Below are 15012 nucleotides of genomic sequence, written 5' to 3'. Positions count from 1 at the left end.
AGTGGAATGCTACTGAGAAGTGGAGTTACATGAGGATAGAAAAATGCCCATGAGGTGTAGGAATGTGAAAGTTATTGACAATTTTTAAAGATGATGTTTTATTAGGGCAAAGATCAGATTGCAGGACCTGAATAGCAGATGAATATATGAAGATAATGTAAAGCACTCTGGAGATATTTGTAAAAGAGAAAGAAAATTTATCTGGAGTGGAATTTGAGGTAGAGGCTTGCTCATGATTTTCACAGATAAGTAAGTTTAAATGTTATATGGTTAAAAATACAAAATTAAGAGAATAATAGTAAAGTCATAGCAACCTCTTTTGGGGTATATAGGGCTGTAATGATAGAAAAGGCTCGAAATTAAGGCTATTTTCTAAGTAATTTGAAGGCTCTAAGAATTACATCCTCTAATTTATTTGGTACATTGTAGATTTAAGACTATTTATCATTAAAGTAATCTATACTTTTATTAGTTTAAAAAATAATAATCCCATGAAGACTTTTTGAGAATTAAAATAATAATTTGTGCTTAGTATAATGCCTGACTCAGCATTTAATGAATGTTGTTATCTATCATCATAGTCTTCATTATCAGTAAATTCATACTCAGACTTTAAAAATACCTTTGCTATGATGTTATGATGACATTTCCACAGGAAAAAATGATAGAGCATATAAATATTTAATAATTATAGCTCATATATTTATTGAGAATATATTTAATTATTATAATTTTTTGAAAATTATAAAATTTTATTTATCTCTTCAAATAGAATTTCCTGTCTAGAACTAAAAATAGTAAGGAATATTTAAATTTAATTTTTAAAAATATATCGTTTTTAAACCAGGAGTGGTGATACACTTCTGTAATCCCAGTACTTGGTAGGCTGAGACAGGAGGATCACAGGTTTGAGGCTAGCCTCAGCAAGTAGTGAGACTCTCATCAACCTAGTAAGATCCTGTTTCCAAATAAAAGTAGGTTTGGGGGGGTGTATCTTAGAGGTAGAATGCCCCTGAGTTCAAGTTCAATCCTGAGTCACACACACACACACACACACACACACACACACACACACACACACAAATATATATATATATATTTTTTTAAAATATTTTCGACATATAAGAAAGTATTAAAATGTAAGGAGAATAAACCTATAGCTTAAATAAAATATTTCAAATAGAATTAAAATCTTTCTTTCCACTTAAGTTATATTTATATATATGTAGTAACTTAACTTCATATGAAATAAAGTCAGAAAATCCTTTGAAGAATGATCTTAATAGCTCTTTAGCCCTTATTTTTTAAAAAGCTGATAATATTGAACATGGTACATTTCCGGCAGAATGAATAAGCCTTTTGTGAACAATTTACCATGGCAATCTCATAATCTCTACAAAACTCAAGAGTGTGTCTAACTTCCTTTTTTGATTAATAGCTTCTGAGCATTGCATAATAACATGTGCATGTACTTTTGTACCACTTTTCTTCTCTTTTTACTGATATATTTGAAGAGCAACAGAATAAAATACCATTTACATTGTTCTGTTCATTGTTAAAAGGAAGGTGGTTTTGCAAAATGAATGTTTATAGTTTCATATTTACAGTTACATATTCTTCAAGCTGTGAGCTGTGGGAAAAAATAATAAAGTTACATATTCTATAGACCTATGTTTTCAATCACTTGATTACATGTTTTTATATACTATCTTGGTAAAAAAAAAAAAGGGTGTTGTTATGATGGAGAAATCTCTGAAAATCACTTTTTCAAAGTTTAGAAACTTATTTTCCTTTCTTTGATCTTAAAATGAATTATTGCCTTCAAGACTTGCATAGCAAAAAAATGCCTTTTTTTGTAATTTTGAGTATATAGAAATTACTCTAGTCAAAAAATGACTGATTGTCATTACTATAACATAACTGAGATAATAATTTACTAATATTCCTAATGAAGCTATGTTAATCATACATCGACCTAGAGATCATTCTTAGGCAGGCATTAGATATTGCAATGATCAAATCTGAGCAAATGAAGCAGCAATATTGACTAAATACTTTTTCCAACATTGTGTGCCTGAGATTTAGGGATGTAAAGAGGAATCAGGAAAATAATGACAGCACTATTGTTCCAAAATGCTTCTTGAACAGTTGTAAGGAAGAATGAAAAACAGGATGAGAGTTTCTCGCTCACTTTGCCTGCTGTCACTGTCGTCTTCTCTATACACCACGTCCTTCTTCATCGTAGAGAGGCCTCACCTAGGAATAATACTGATATGTCCTATTCCAATATAAATAATGTATATCAATATTCCTGCTTTTAATCCCATAAGATGTTTAACAGAGAATAAGTTAACTTACTTTATAAATACAGAAAGCCCCAAATTAAGATAATATGGTTATGGAAAGGTGTTTCCTATTACATGAAATTATTTATCATAAACTATTTATAGTATATGAAATAGATGAAGTTATATTTTATATTAAACTCTTGAGGTAAAAAAAAAACCCTGCATTTTGGACATAAAGGCTTGATTTTCAAGGTGTGGTTGAAGATGATTACTGAGTATATACATTTCATGAAATATTGTTATCTAATTATTTTATATTTATTTTAGTTGCTAAAACATGGAAGTCGCTTTCCAAACAGGTAAGTTAAAGCTCTTGGTATACATATACATGCATATACATATACACACATACAAATTGATAAACACATACATACACCATATAATATACATATATATGTAAAATATCACAATATAAAATCATATGGTACCATTTTTTACCCTCCAGATTGTCAGAAAATAAAAACGTGGAAGCTGGGCATGGTGGTGCATGCTTGTAATCCCAGCACTTGGGAGGCTGAGACAGGAGGATTGCACAGGTTCGAAGCCAGCCTCAGCTACTTAGTGAGGCTCTCAGCAACTTAGTGAGACCCTGATTCCAAATAAAAAATAAAATAGGTCTGGGAGTGTAACCCAGAGTTAGAAGGCCCCTGGGTTCTACCCTCAGTACCACAAAAAAAGTAAAATAAAAAAAAATAGATAAATAAAATAAAAAGGTGTACAATTTCAAGGGCTGGTGAAGATATAGATCATTGGCAAATCTCATTTGCAAATATAAATTCCTATACTCCCTTTAGAAAACAAGTTGGCATTATCTGCTAAAATTGAAGATATGCATAGCCCATATTCAGAAATTCCATGTCTGGTTTAATTCTACAATGATGCATGCACATGTACATAATATAAGTTAAACTTAAATATACCCTATGACCAAGTAATTTCATATCAGTTTATATAACTTGAGAAACCATTATTTATATCCAGGTGAGGCTCACAAGGATTTTTGTAGATATTTATAATCCTCAGAAAAACCTGTAACACATCAATAGTAGACATAATAAATTTTTATATACTTATACTATAGAACAGTGAAAACAAATATATTATAACGATGCTTCAACTCCATGAATTATAGTAGCAAACAAAATGAGCAATTCACACAAAAGATATAATTCTGTTGATATAAAGTCCCACACTGGGAAATAAAACCATATAGTTAGGGATACATTCATAAATTTAAAAAAAAGATAAGGAATGACTAACATAAAATGTGAGATAACATTCACCTCAAATAGAGATGGAGTATAAAATCATCAACAGAATATCAATGAGATTTCTAATATACTGATAGTTTTCTACTTTTTTAACTTGCCCCTTTCTTTCTTTCTTTCTTTCTTTCTTTCTTTCTTTCTTTCTTTCTTTCTTTCTTTCTTTCTTTCTTTGTCTGGAACCCAGGGGCATTCGACCTCCGAGCTACACCCCCTGCCCTATTTTTTATTCTTTATTTTGAAACAGGGTCTCATTAAGTTGCAAAGGACCTCACTAAGTAGCTGAAGCTGTCAGTGAACTGCGATCCTTTGGTCTCAGCCTACCGAATGCTGGGATTTCAAGCATGCGCCACCACGCCTAGCTCCTTCCATGGATTCCTAAAACCACCTTTTCTTTCTTCCTTCTTTCCTTCCTTCCTTCCTTCCTTCCTTCCTTCCTTCCTTCCTTCCTTCCTTCCTTCCTTCCTCTCTCTCTCTCTCTCTCTCTCTCTCTCTTTCTTTCTTTCTTTCTTTCTTTCTTTCTTTCTTTCATTACTGGAGATGGTACCCAGTGGCATTCTACCTCCAAGCTATACCCCCGGTCCTATTTTTTTTTTTAAATTCTTTTTATTTTTTGAAACAGGGTCTCACTGAGTTGCGAAAAGCCTGGCTAAGTAGCTGAGACTGTCTGCAAACTATGATCCTCTGGGCTCCGCCTCATGAATTATGGGATTACAAAGTGCACCACTAAACCCTGCTAACCTGCCTATTTCTAACTTAACTAGTCAAAGGAAATTCTAGGAAGTTTATAGCAAATGTAATGTTTATTTGTGAAACATTTCAGATGTTCTTTTTTTTTTTTTTTTTTTTTTTTAAACCAGGTCTCACTAAATTGTGGAGGCTGACTTCGAACCTGTGATCCTTCTGTCTCAGCCTCTGGGATTAGAAGTGTGCACTACCACATCCAGCAAGACATTCTTTTAAAGTTAGATATAAGCCAGGTGTGGTAGCACACACTTGTAATCCCAGCGCTTGGGAGGCTGAGACAGGAGGATTGCACAGGTTCGAAGCCAGCCTCAGCTACTTAGTGAGGCTCTCAGCAACTTAGTAAGACCCTGTTTCCAAGTAAAGTATAAAACAGGTCTTGAGAATGTAGGCCAGAGTTAGAAAGCCCCTGGGTTCCACCCAGCATCACAAAAATAAATAAATATATAAGTATATATGTATATATATATTTAAAGTTAGATATAGTACAAATAGACCTGCTCTCACAACTATTCCAGTACATTTTACTCTAGAGATCTAGCAAGTAATATATTTTGTTAGCTTTAGATTTGTAGTTGGCCGTGATGAAGTAGCACAGATTGGATTGAGTGGCTTAAACAACAGACATTTATTTTCTTTAGAAGTCAAAGATCAGGGAATCAGTAGTTTCTTCTGAGGCCTCTCCTTTAGTTTTATAATAGCTGTCTTTTCCCTCAGTCTTTACATAGTCTTTCCTCTGTGCATGTCTGTGTCCTGATCTCTCCTTGTAAGGACACTGATCTTATTGATTTAGGGCCCATCTTAATGACCTCATATAATGACCTCTTTAAAGGACTCCTCTCCAAAATAGTCAGATTATAAGGTACAGGGGCTTAAGATTTTTAATTTGAGGGAAAGGAGGACAAAATTCAGGCCATAATGTACAGTATGACGAAAAAAAAGAAGGGAGTGGAGGGGAGGGCAGCTTTAAGAATTGGAATAGTGCGCAAACAATAAGTGAGAGAAAAATTTAAAAATACATAGATTTAAAACTTATTCAAATTCAATACAAATTTAACAAAGTTACTGCTGGATGTAAGATCAGAGAACCAAAGTTAATAATACACTGATATTGTATTCCTACACCAGCAGTAGCAATTAGAAACTAGTATCACATAAGATACATTTCACAATAGCAACAAGAACTACTAGGCACTTAGAGTGCACCTAACAAAAGGTATGGAGTACATCATTAAATTACATTTTTAAAAAGATGTGAATAAGTGGAGCATTGTGTTTATGGATGATACTAATGATGCTGATTTTCTCCAAATGTATGTATCTGTAAAACTAGTATAACTCTAATAAAATGTCCAGTATAATTGCTTTTTTTTTTTTTTTGGTGGTACTGGGGTTCCTGGAAGCCCTTCTACCTCTGGGCTACACTCCCAGACCTATTTGGAAACAGAGTCTCCTAAACCAGCACGCGCAGCTGGCTTCGAACCTGCGCGATCCTCCTGTCTCTGCCTCCCAAGCGCGGGGATTACAAGCGTGCGCCACCATGCCCGGCCAGTATAATTGCTTTTGATTTAACCTTGTAAATTATTTTCGATTAGTACAGAGTCCAAAGTATTAAGAACATTTCTGAAAAGGAAAAAGAAAAATGAGATGAGAACAAATGTATCTGTGACTGCATATATCAAGCCTCATAATAGAGGACATATAGATCACTTGCCTAGCATGCATGAAGTACTGGGTTCAATCCCTACCACTGCCCAAAAAATGAAAAAGATTAGTAATAAACTTATAATTAAAATAGTATTGTGTCATTGTAAGAACTAGTTAAAAACCAGATCAAGTTAATAAAACATAGCTGGGCGTGGTGGTGCACACTTGTAATCCCCGCGCTTAGAAGGTGGAGACAGAGGAGGATCACGCAGGCTCGAAGCCAGCTGCACTGAAGAGACCCTGTTTCCAAATAAAAAGTATAAAATAGGTTTGAGAGTGTAGACCAGAGGTAGAAGGGCTTCCAGGAGCCCCAGTACCACCAAAAAAAAAAAAAAAAAAGATAATAAGACATATAATCCAGAAATGAATCTAGGCATTTGTGGGACAATCTATATATTACTAAGATTGACCTCTCAATCATAGGTGTTAGAATAATAAACTTTCCATATAGGGACAAATAACATTAAATCTCAATATCAGCACTGTATATAAAAGCTATTTTCAGATGGACTCAATTCATATTTATAATAAATTTAAAGCGTAAATGAGGATTTTAGATAAAACTCAAAGGAAATTATTGGCAAATATACCAAATTAAATTAAATATTATAATACTTTGGCACCAGGAAATAGTATCAAGAATGTTAGTAGTTGTTTGATGAATGTTTGCAACTTATTGAAACATAGCTTATTAAAAAAAGAATAAGTCTGTAGTAATATAGAACTCCTATAAGTCAATATAAAAGATAATCAACTCAAGAAAAATGAACACACATAGAATAACCTATGAATACTTGTAAAGAAGCTCACCTTCACTAGTAACCAAGAACATGCAAATTAAACCAGTGATACTACACTATTTCACTCCTACCAGATTAAGTTCCAGAAATCTAACAATGTCAATAATTAGCAAAGACAAGAAAGAACCAGGAGACAACATTGGTATATTCATGTTTGAGAGAAATTTGACAGTATCTTGTAAAATTAAAAACACATATCAGAAATACTCCTTCAATATAGGTGTCTTAGAGAAATGTTTGCACTGGGAATGTTTCCTGCAGCATTGACTGTAATAGCAAAAACTGAGAAATAAATAATATAAATGTAAATTTTGGAGAAAATGTATAGAAGAATTGTGGAATAGACATTTCAAGGATAAATGTAGTAACATGGAGTTAAAAATGAATAAATATGTGTGTCAATGTTGAACAGAACTAGAAGACAAAAGACTGAACACAGTAAAATGGCAACTTGCAGAATAATATTAACCAGCAGTTCTTTAAAATGCAATGAATTTTTCAAGGATTTATGAAGTCAAATCCATTTCATCATAATACTAAGTAGATATTTACTTGTTTTATTTACTCTCATCCTCTCATGATTGTAGAGTTTTCTAGAGCTTTCATGATGAGTGATGACATCATTGCTCTCACATCTAACGAATATGTACATATGTATTCTGAGCATGGTGGCCCATGCTTTTAATGTCAGTACTTGAGAGGCTGAGACAGAAGTATTACGCACACGCACACACGTGCACACACACACAACACACAGTGTTGGGCGTGTAGTTTAGTGATAGAGTGCCTGCAATTCAATCCTAGTATCATGGTGAATGAATGAATGAATGAATTAATTAATTAATTAATTAATATTTTTATTTTTACTTTCGAAAATTTAAATATTGACAGATATAACTCATATTAAAATGTCTTTTCGAGGTCTATAGTGCTTTTAAGAATGTTGACTTTAATTTCAGAACTTCTATTATAGACAACAGCTGTGTATCCAGTAATATGAAAATGGTGAATATTTGACAGGAAAATATGCCCATAATATATGAACTATAAATATAAGGTTACAAAACAGTATACAGATGACTGTTATTTGCAACAACAAAATGCTGTATGAAGATGCCTAGCTAGAGAATCAGATTAAAATAATATTAAATAAAGTGCTGGGCATGGTGGCGCATGCTTGTAATCCCAGAATTTGGGAGTCTGAGACAGGAGGATTGCAGTTTGTGGACAGCCTCAGCTACTTAGGGAGGCCCTCTGCAATTCAGTGAGACCCTGTGTCAAAATAAAGAATACAAAATAGGGCTGGCGGTGTAGCTCGGAGGTAGAATGCCCCTGGGTTCCATCCCTAATACCACAAAAAATATATTAAATAAAGCTTAATATTAGTTTGTTTGGATCATAGTTTTTCTTCTCTGCTTACTAATTGTTCTATAATATATATGTATTAACTATGTAATGTTTTTAAAATTGTATTCATTTAAGAAAATTATGTAAATCCTTTAAAAAGCATCTATATTCTGCATGGCATGGTGGCACATGTCTGTAATCCCACTACTTGAGAGGCTGAGAGAGCAGGGTTGCAGATTCAACGCTAGCTTCAGCAGCTTGGGGAGACTCTTATTTCAAAAACAGAAGAAGTTGTGAATGTAGCTTGGAGGTAGAAGGCCCCTAGGTTCCATCCTCAGTACCAAAAAAAAGCATCTGTGTTTAGAAAACTGGATTAATTCAGCCAATATTTATTTGGTATCTACTTGCAATACTGCAGTACCACTCTGACACTGACTTCCTAGAGCTATTATATGTCAAACTCTACTAGTTATTTTAAGGGCATAGTGCCCCATAAGACAGCTCTCACTTCAGGTGCTTACCACAGGTTTAGGGTCTCCAGGCCACTACAAGTCTGATCTTACTGGCTGCAAATCTAGGAGTTTACCACAACCCCCTCCCCCACCCGGGTTTAATAATTTGCTAGAATGACACAGTACTCAGGAAAATGTAAGTCATATGATTACAGCTTTATTATAAAGGGTACAAATTAAGACCAGTGAAATGAAGAGCTAAAGGGTTAAAACTGAGAATGTCCTGACAGACTTTTTTTTTTTTTTTTTTTTTTGCAGTACTGGGGATGGAACCCAGGGGCATTCCATCTCCAAGCTCTATCCCTTGCCCCTATTTTTTATTCTTTATTTTGAAACAGGGTCTCACTGAGTTGTAAAGGGCCTCACTAAGTAATTGAGGCTGGCTGCATTCCGAGATTCTCCTGTCTCAGCCTCTCGAGAAATGCTGGGATTACAAGTGTACGCCACCACTCCTGGCTGACAAATAGCCTTTGTGCCCTCTTTACCTGGAATTAAGGTGTATCACCCTCCCATACCAGTATGTTCTTCAACTTCAAAGCTCCACTGAGGTTGGTGTCCAGAATTTTCTTGGGGTCTTATTAGCTAGACATGATTAGTTGAGTCAGTGGCTACATGAATGGACTCGGTTTTTGTGCCATCTCTCCCAAGAGGTTGAGCTGGATTAACACTCTAACCTTTTAATTGTAATTGTTTTTTTCTGGTCACTAGCCAATATTCTGATCATCTCCTTAATATAAACTCAAATATGACCCAAGGATTTAGAATTTCCCTTTCCCAGGAGCCAGGGACAAAGTTCAAATTCCTTTTTATTCAACACTACTACATATAAAAGTCCAAGATATGCACTGAGAAAAAGGAGAGAGAGACTCAGCATAAATGAAAATGTAAAGACTTTAATACATTTTTATTTCCTTAAAATTAGCAGAAAACAAAAGAGATAACTGTCATTTAATAATTAGACTATTATTCAAATAAATTGCTTGAAGTCTCTAAGGAGCTATTGTTGCTAATTACTAGCTGTGACCTTGGGTGAGTTACTTATCCATTTTAAATTTCAGTAAAATATACATTGTTTAAAAAAATTAATTGAAATATTATATGAGCCGGGCGTGGTAGTGCACGCTTGTAGTCCTCGCGCTTGTGAGGCGGAGACAGGAGGATCGCACGGGTTCGAAGCCAGCCTCAGCTACTCAGTGAAGCTTCCAGCAACTTAGTGAGACCCTATTTCCAAATAAAATATAAAAAAGGTCTAGGAGTATAGCCCACATGTAGAAAGCCTCTGGGTTCCACCCCCAATACCACCAAAAAAAAAATAAAAAGAAATATTATATGAGTCCATTGCTAATCACATAAGATTGTTTATAAATACAAAACATTTATTTTTAGTTGCTAATGAATCAGTAAGTGTTTGTTTGAAGTGTTTCAAAAACTTGAATGTGCACAAAAATCTTGGGAAAAACACAAATTCTGGTTCAGTAGGTCTGCAGTGGGAGACAAGATTCATTTCAAAAAAGTTCCCAGGTGATTGTTGGAGAGCCATAATTTGAGTAACAGAGATCAGATCTAGAAATAGATATGGTCTCTATGTTGTTTTTAAATGTGTTACTAAACAAAATAATTTTAAATTTTCAAATTAAGCTACCTTACCAAATCCTTTAAATAGTTTTCCTCACAATCAAATTTTAGTTACTTTAGTTATTATTAGCTATTTTTTACAAACTATAACAATAAATTCAAAATTGTTTTGGTATACGAGCAATGATTCACATGTTTAAATTCTTCAGTAGTTTACCACCAGCATTGGTAGTATGATTTTTACAAATGCTGACTAGACACAGTTGAAGTTTGTGTTCTTTTTTTAATATTTAAGGTAAAGTTAGAAAAAAAATGGAGCTGGTCACAGTTCAGTACCCTTATCCTCCCACTTCACCAGATGTCATTATTCCTTGAGTTACCATCAAAATACCCTTCATGCCTTCCTAGCATATTCCATTGTTCATTTATTTCCTCTACTCAAAGCTACTCCGATCCAAGCCTGCTACAAAGAATTGTGAGGCCAGGTGATTGTCTCTGACTTAAATAAGAAAAATGTATGTGGCTTTCATAAAACTTCTAACTGGCTCCAGAACTTAAACTTGTTGTTTTATCTTAACATTGTTGTCTTATCTATGTATGCCTCCAGTTAATATATTTATTTTAAAATTTGAGTAACTGGGTATGGTGGTGCACGCTTGTAATCCCAGCATTTGGGAGGCTGAGACAGGAGGATCGCAGTTTGAAGACAGCCTCAGCTACTTAGTGAGGCCCTTTGTAATTCAGTGAGACCCTGTTTCAAAATAAAGAATAAAAAATAGGGCTGAAAGTGTCTCTCAGAGGTAGAATGCCCCTGGGTTCCATCTCCAGTACCGCAAAATAAATAAATAAATAAATTTTAAAAATTGACTAGATCAAATTCAATTTTGTAAAGTGCCTTTGTCATTTATATTTGGGTTTTGTGGTTAAATGAGCTACAGGCATAGAATAGGATAAATAATGCTACATTTTAGGTCTTTTAAATGGAGAGCTTATTTATATAGTCATTTAATTTTTTATCTAATTTATAAGAAAGTGGTTTACCTGTTAATCAGTATTATAACACCTTCTGTTATAGGAATTAAATCAAATGCTCTCAGAAACACCACCAGTTTGGAAGGGATCATCAAAGCTATTTCGAAATCTTAAAGAAAGAGGTAAGTTATTTTTAGTATTTATGCATTTTAATATTGACACTGTTATACTATTCACATATGCATTTTTTCACCATATCCAGAGTAATTTTTAAAATTATGTATGCTTATATGCATAAAGAGAAATCTTGACAAAAAAAACCCACTAAAATGGGTAGTAATGTTATTTCGAGGTGGTATGATTATGGTTTTTATGTTAATATTTGTATATGTATTATTCATATCTTTAGCTTTTTTTTTTTTTTTTTGCAGTTCTGGGGATGGAACCCAGGAGTATTCTACCCCGGAGCTACACCCCAGCCCTAGTTTTTATTCTTTATTTTGAAACAGGGTCTCACTGAATTGCAAAGGGCCTGAGTAGCTGAGGCTGTCCATGAACCTAGATCCTCCTGTCTCATACTCCCAAATGCTGGGATTACAAGCGTGCACCACCACGCCCAGCTCTACCTTTAACAAACTGTAACTCTGACTACCATTTTTATTATCTTTCTACATATTAAACAAGTGAGAACCAAAAAACAAAAAAAGAAAAGAAAACCGTAGATTATATTTTCCCCATAGAGAGGGTTTTTCAAAAATTCTAGGTCTTAGGCTTGGGATATAGTTCAGTGGCAGAGTGCTGGCTTAGTGTATGTGAGGCCTTAAATTCACTCTAGCACACAAAATTAAATTAAAAAAAGATAAGAATATTAGATCTTCATCTCTTTTTCTTTCTTCCATTTGGATTCAAGAAAATTATAGGTATTTCTAAATTTAAATATATAAAACTTTTAGATATGTCTTTGGAAAAAAAAAATTTGAACATGTTTTATAGAAATGCTCACAGCAGCTGGGCATGGTGGCCCACACTTGCAATCCCCTCGCTTGGGAGGCAGAGACAGGAGGATCGCGCTGGTTCGAAGCCAGCCTCCCTGGTTTAAGAGACCCTGTTTCCAAATAAAAATATAAAATAGGTCTGGGAGTGTAGTCCGGAGGTAGAAGGGTTTCCAGGAACCCCAGTACCACCAAAAAAAAAGAAAAAGGTAAAAGAAATGCTAACTGCCAATCCACCAGTTTGAACTCTGTTATCAGTATCCATGTATCTAACTTAATCTGTTAATCTATATATTGGTTTTCAAGCAAGTTATTATTGCAATATTCTTTCATAGTGTACTCTTTGTACATATTTGTAGAACAACTGACTAATAAAATACTGCAACTTTTTTACAGTGTATTCTTTGTACATATTTACAGAACAATTGATTAATAAAATACCTTTAATCTTAAGGAATTGATATCTTTATTTTCTCAAATATAAGCATATGCAAAAATTAAAGTAAGCATTTACTTTCCTTTGTTTTTTAAATTTTTTGTTTTATTTTTGTTTGCTTTTCAGTGCTAATCAGTACTGATTTTAAAGTATTAAACTTTGGTAGCATATACTTTAAAGACAAATACTTTAAAGGATCAGTTATAATTTATATACTTTATTATCCAAAATTTAAAATTCAAGCCAGGCGCAGTGGTACACCTTGTAATCCCAGTTCTTGGGAGGTTGAGACAGGAAGATTGCAGGGTCAAGGCCAGCAGGTGATAATTTAAGGAGATCCTATAAAATAAAAAATAAAATAGGCTGGGGATATAGCTCATGGGTAGAAGGCTCCTGAGTTCAATCCTCAGTACAACAACAAAGAATTATAAATTCTAATTGCTTCCAACTGGATTACATGTAATCTGAAAGAAATACCTAATTTTTAACTTTAGAACTTGTATGACTAAGGTTTTTAGTCTGTGTCAGAGTACCTTAAAATGTTCAGAAATTTTTTCTGGCAATTGTCTTTCAACGATTATTGTTTAGATTTTAGAGTGAGATGATATGATCAGGAATATTTAAAACAAGAGGATCACGGCTCATTCAAAGACAGCCTCAGTTACTTAGTGAGGTCCTTTCCAACTCAGTGAGACCTGCTTTCAAAATATAAAGAATAAAAAATAGGGCTGGGAGTGTAACTTAGAATGCCTCTGGGTTCCATCCCTCCCAGTATTACAAAAAAAAAAAATTATATAGTCCACTTTTAGCATTATTTTATTTTTTCTGACCAGTTGTTTTTAAATTACATAATGAGTTTCATTTTGTTCTTCCTTGTGGAGTAAGCCACGTGAGTAACCACGTAGCTCTACAGACAAGTGCCTACCATGGTCAAAACTCATGTGAAATAATCTTCACTTGAGGGAAATCTTGAATTAACTATCAAATAAGAGTTGTATTAGCAGTTATTAAAGTTGTTTATACCAACCAGCAACTTCTGTGTATTCTACCAGATAAATTAGAATAACAATAAGATGGGATTGTGGAGATAGTAGTCATTTCCCTTTTTTTCTTTTTCTTTTTTTTTTTTTCTTTTGAGGGATCACTTTGGAATCTAAGTATTATATCTTTATATACCTTGACCATTTCAGAATCTTTCTCCCATAACATTCATGGACATCAACCAGAACTATCTTTCTATAGGTCACAATATTCTAGTATAAACACAAGAAGAGAATGCTTTCAGAGCCTCCTAGATAGTTCCTTTTTAAGTCTGACAAATCTGACAGTGACTTCTCTTCTCTTTGTTCTGCAGCAAAGAGGGTAGCCCCAAAGAACATAAGATAAAATGGAGAGTTTAGAAGCTCACAGTCTGATTAAGGATTTTTTAAAATACTCTTTTATGAAACATCAAAACTATTTGCTATCTGGATAAATGTTTAGCCTTATTTCTGATTATAACTTTCTCAGTATCTTATTTGGCTGGTCATTTAAGCCATTAATTCTATCTTGGGATATTATAGTCCAAAAGCAAAAATTCAAGTAATAGAATATATAGTTTTGTTTACTTCAAACAAATTTGTTTTAAAGTTTTTAATTATGGTATTATAGAAAACTCAGGATGCAGGGTACATGAAGTATAAGCCATTCAATTTAAATAAAAGTTTTTACAGTACTTTTAATAGAAGAAACATTTGTCAAAAAGAAATAATTTGACAATAGAAAACTGGTGACTATAGAGTTTTATTTTTAATGTAATATGAAAATCAAATTTCTAAGCCAAAATGTCTAGATGTTTTGATGAAGTGTCACTAAAAATTAATTAAGCTTTTTTAGAGTATTAACTATTTCTGCCCTTTTTATTTTGTTAGAGTCATTAATTAAAAAGTAACAACAAGTTTAAAGTTACAACTATAAGCAAAATTATCTTTCCTTTTTTGTCAATTTATTTGAAAGCATTAGCAGGAATTATGTATGGATTTCTATAATGCTATGTAGAACAATTAAAATAATTTTGCTGCTTTTACAGTGATTTTACAGTAATAATTTAGTTTTATTTAAAACAATGTGATGCATCTGCTTCAAAATTATCAACTATTCATAATGGTTTAGCTAGTAGAATATTTTACTTTGTTACATATATAAAGATAATATTTTATTTAGCATAATTGATACTATTTTTTTCTAGGTGTGATTTCTTACACAGAATATCTTTTTCTTTTATGCATTTTAACAAGTAAGTATACTCTTTAAACCTATTTCTAGATGCAAAATA

At 33.3% G+C, this 15012-nt stretch overlaps 1 protein-coding gene across 10 annotated transcripts in view; it reads left to right on the top strand.

The window, feature by feature from the left end:
• MICU3 (mitochondrial calcium uptake family member 3) overlaps positions 1–15012 on the top strand; it is a gene marked incomplete at both ends in the record, with an annotated part of 109831 nt that overhangs the window by 49043 nt on the left and 45776 nt on the right. For 5 of the 10 annotated variants that reach the window (XM_080710701.1, XM_080710698.1, XM_080710704.1 and 2 more), the window contains 3 exons: positions 2616–2647; positions 11374–11452; positions 14926–14973. In XM_080710701.1, the coding sequence (XP_080566827.1) occupies positions 2616–2647; positions 11374–11452; positions 14926–14973 (159 nt within the window). The remainder of the gene's footprint in view (positions 1–2615; positions 2648–11373; positions 11453–14925; positions 14974–15012) is intronic. The other 5 variants (XM_080710702.1, XM_080710696.1, XM_080710697.1 and 2 more) reach the window with 4 other exon arrangements.

The sequence above is a fragment of the Muscardinus avellanarius genome (genome assembly GCF_963383645.1).
Source record: "Muscardinus avellanarius genome assembly, chromosome: 14".
Lineage (NCBI taxonomy): Eukaryota > Metazoa > Chordata > Mammalia > Rodentia > Gliridae > Muscardinus > Muscardinus avellanarius.
Note: the sequence above shows the minus strand (reverse complement) of the source record. Positions and strands in the feature narration are given on the sequence as shown.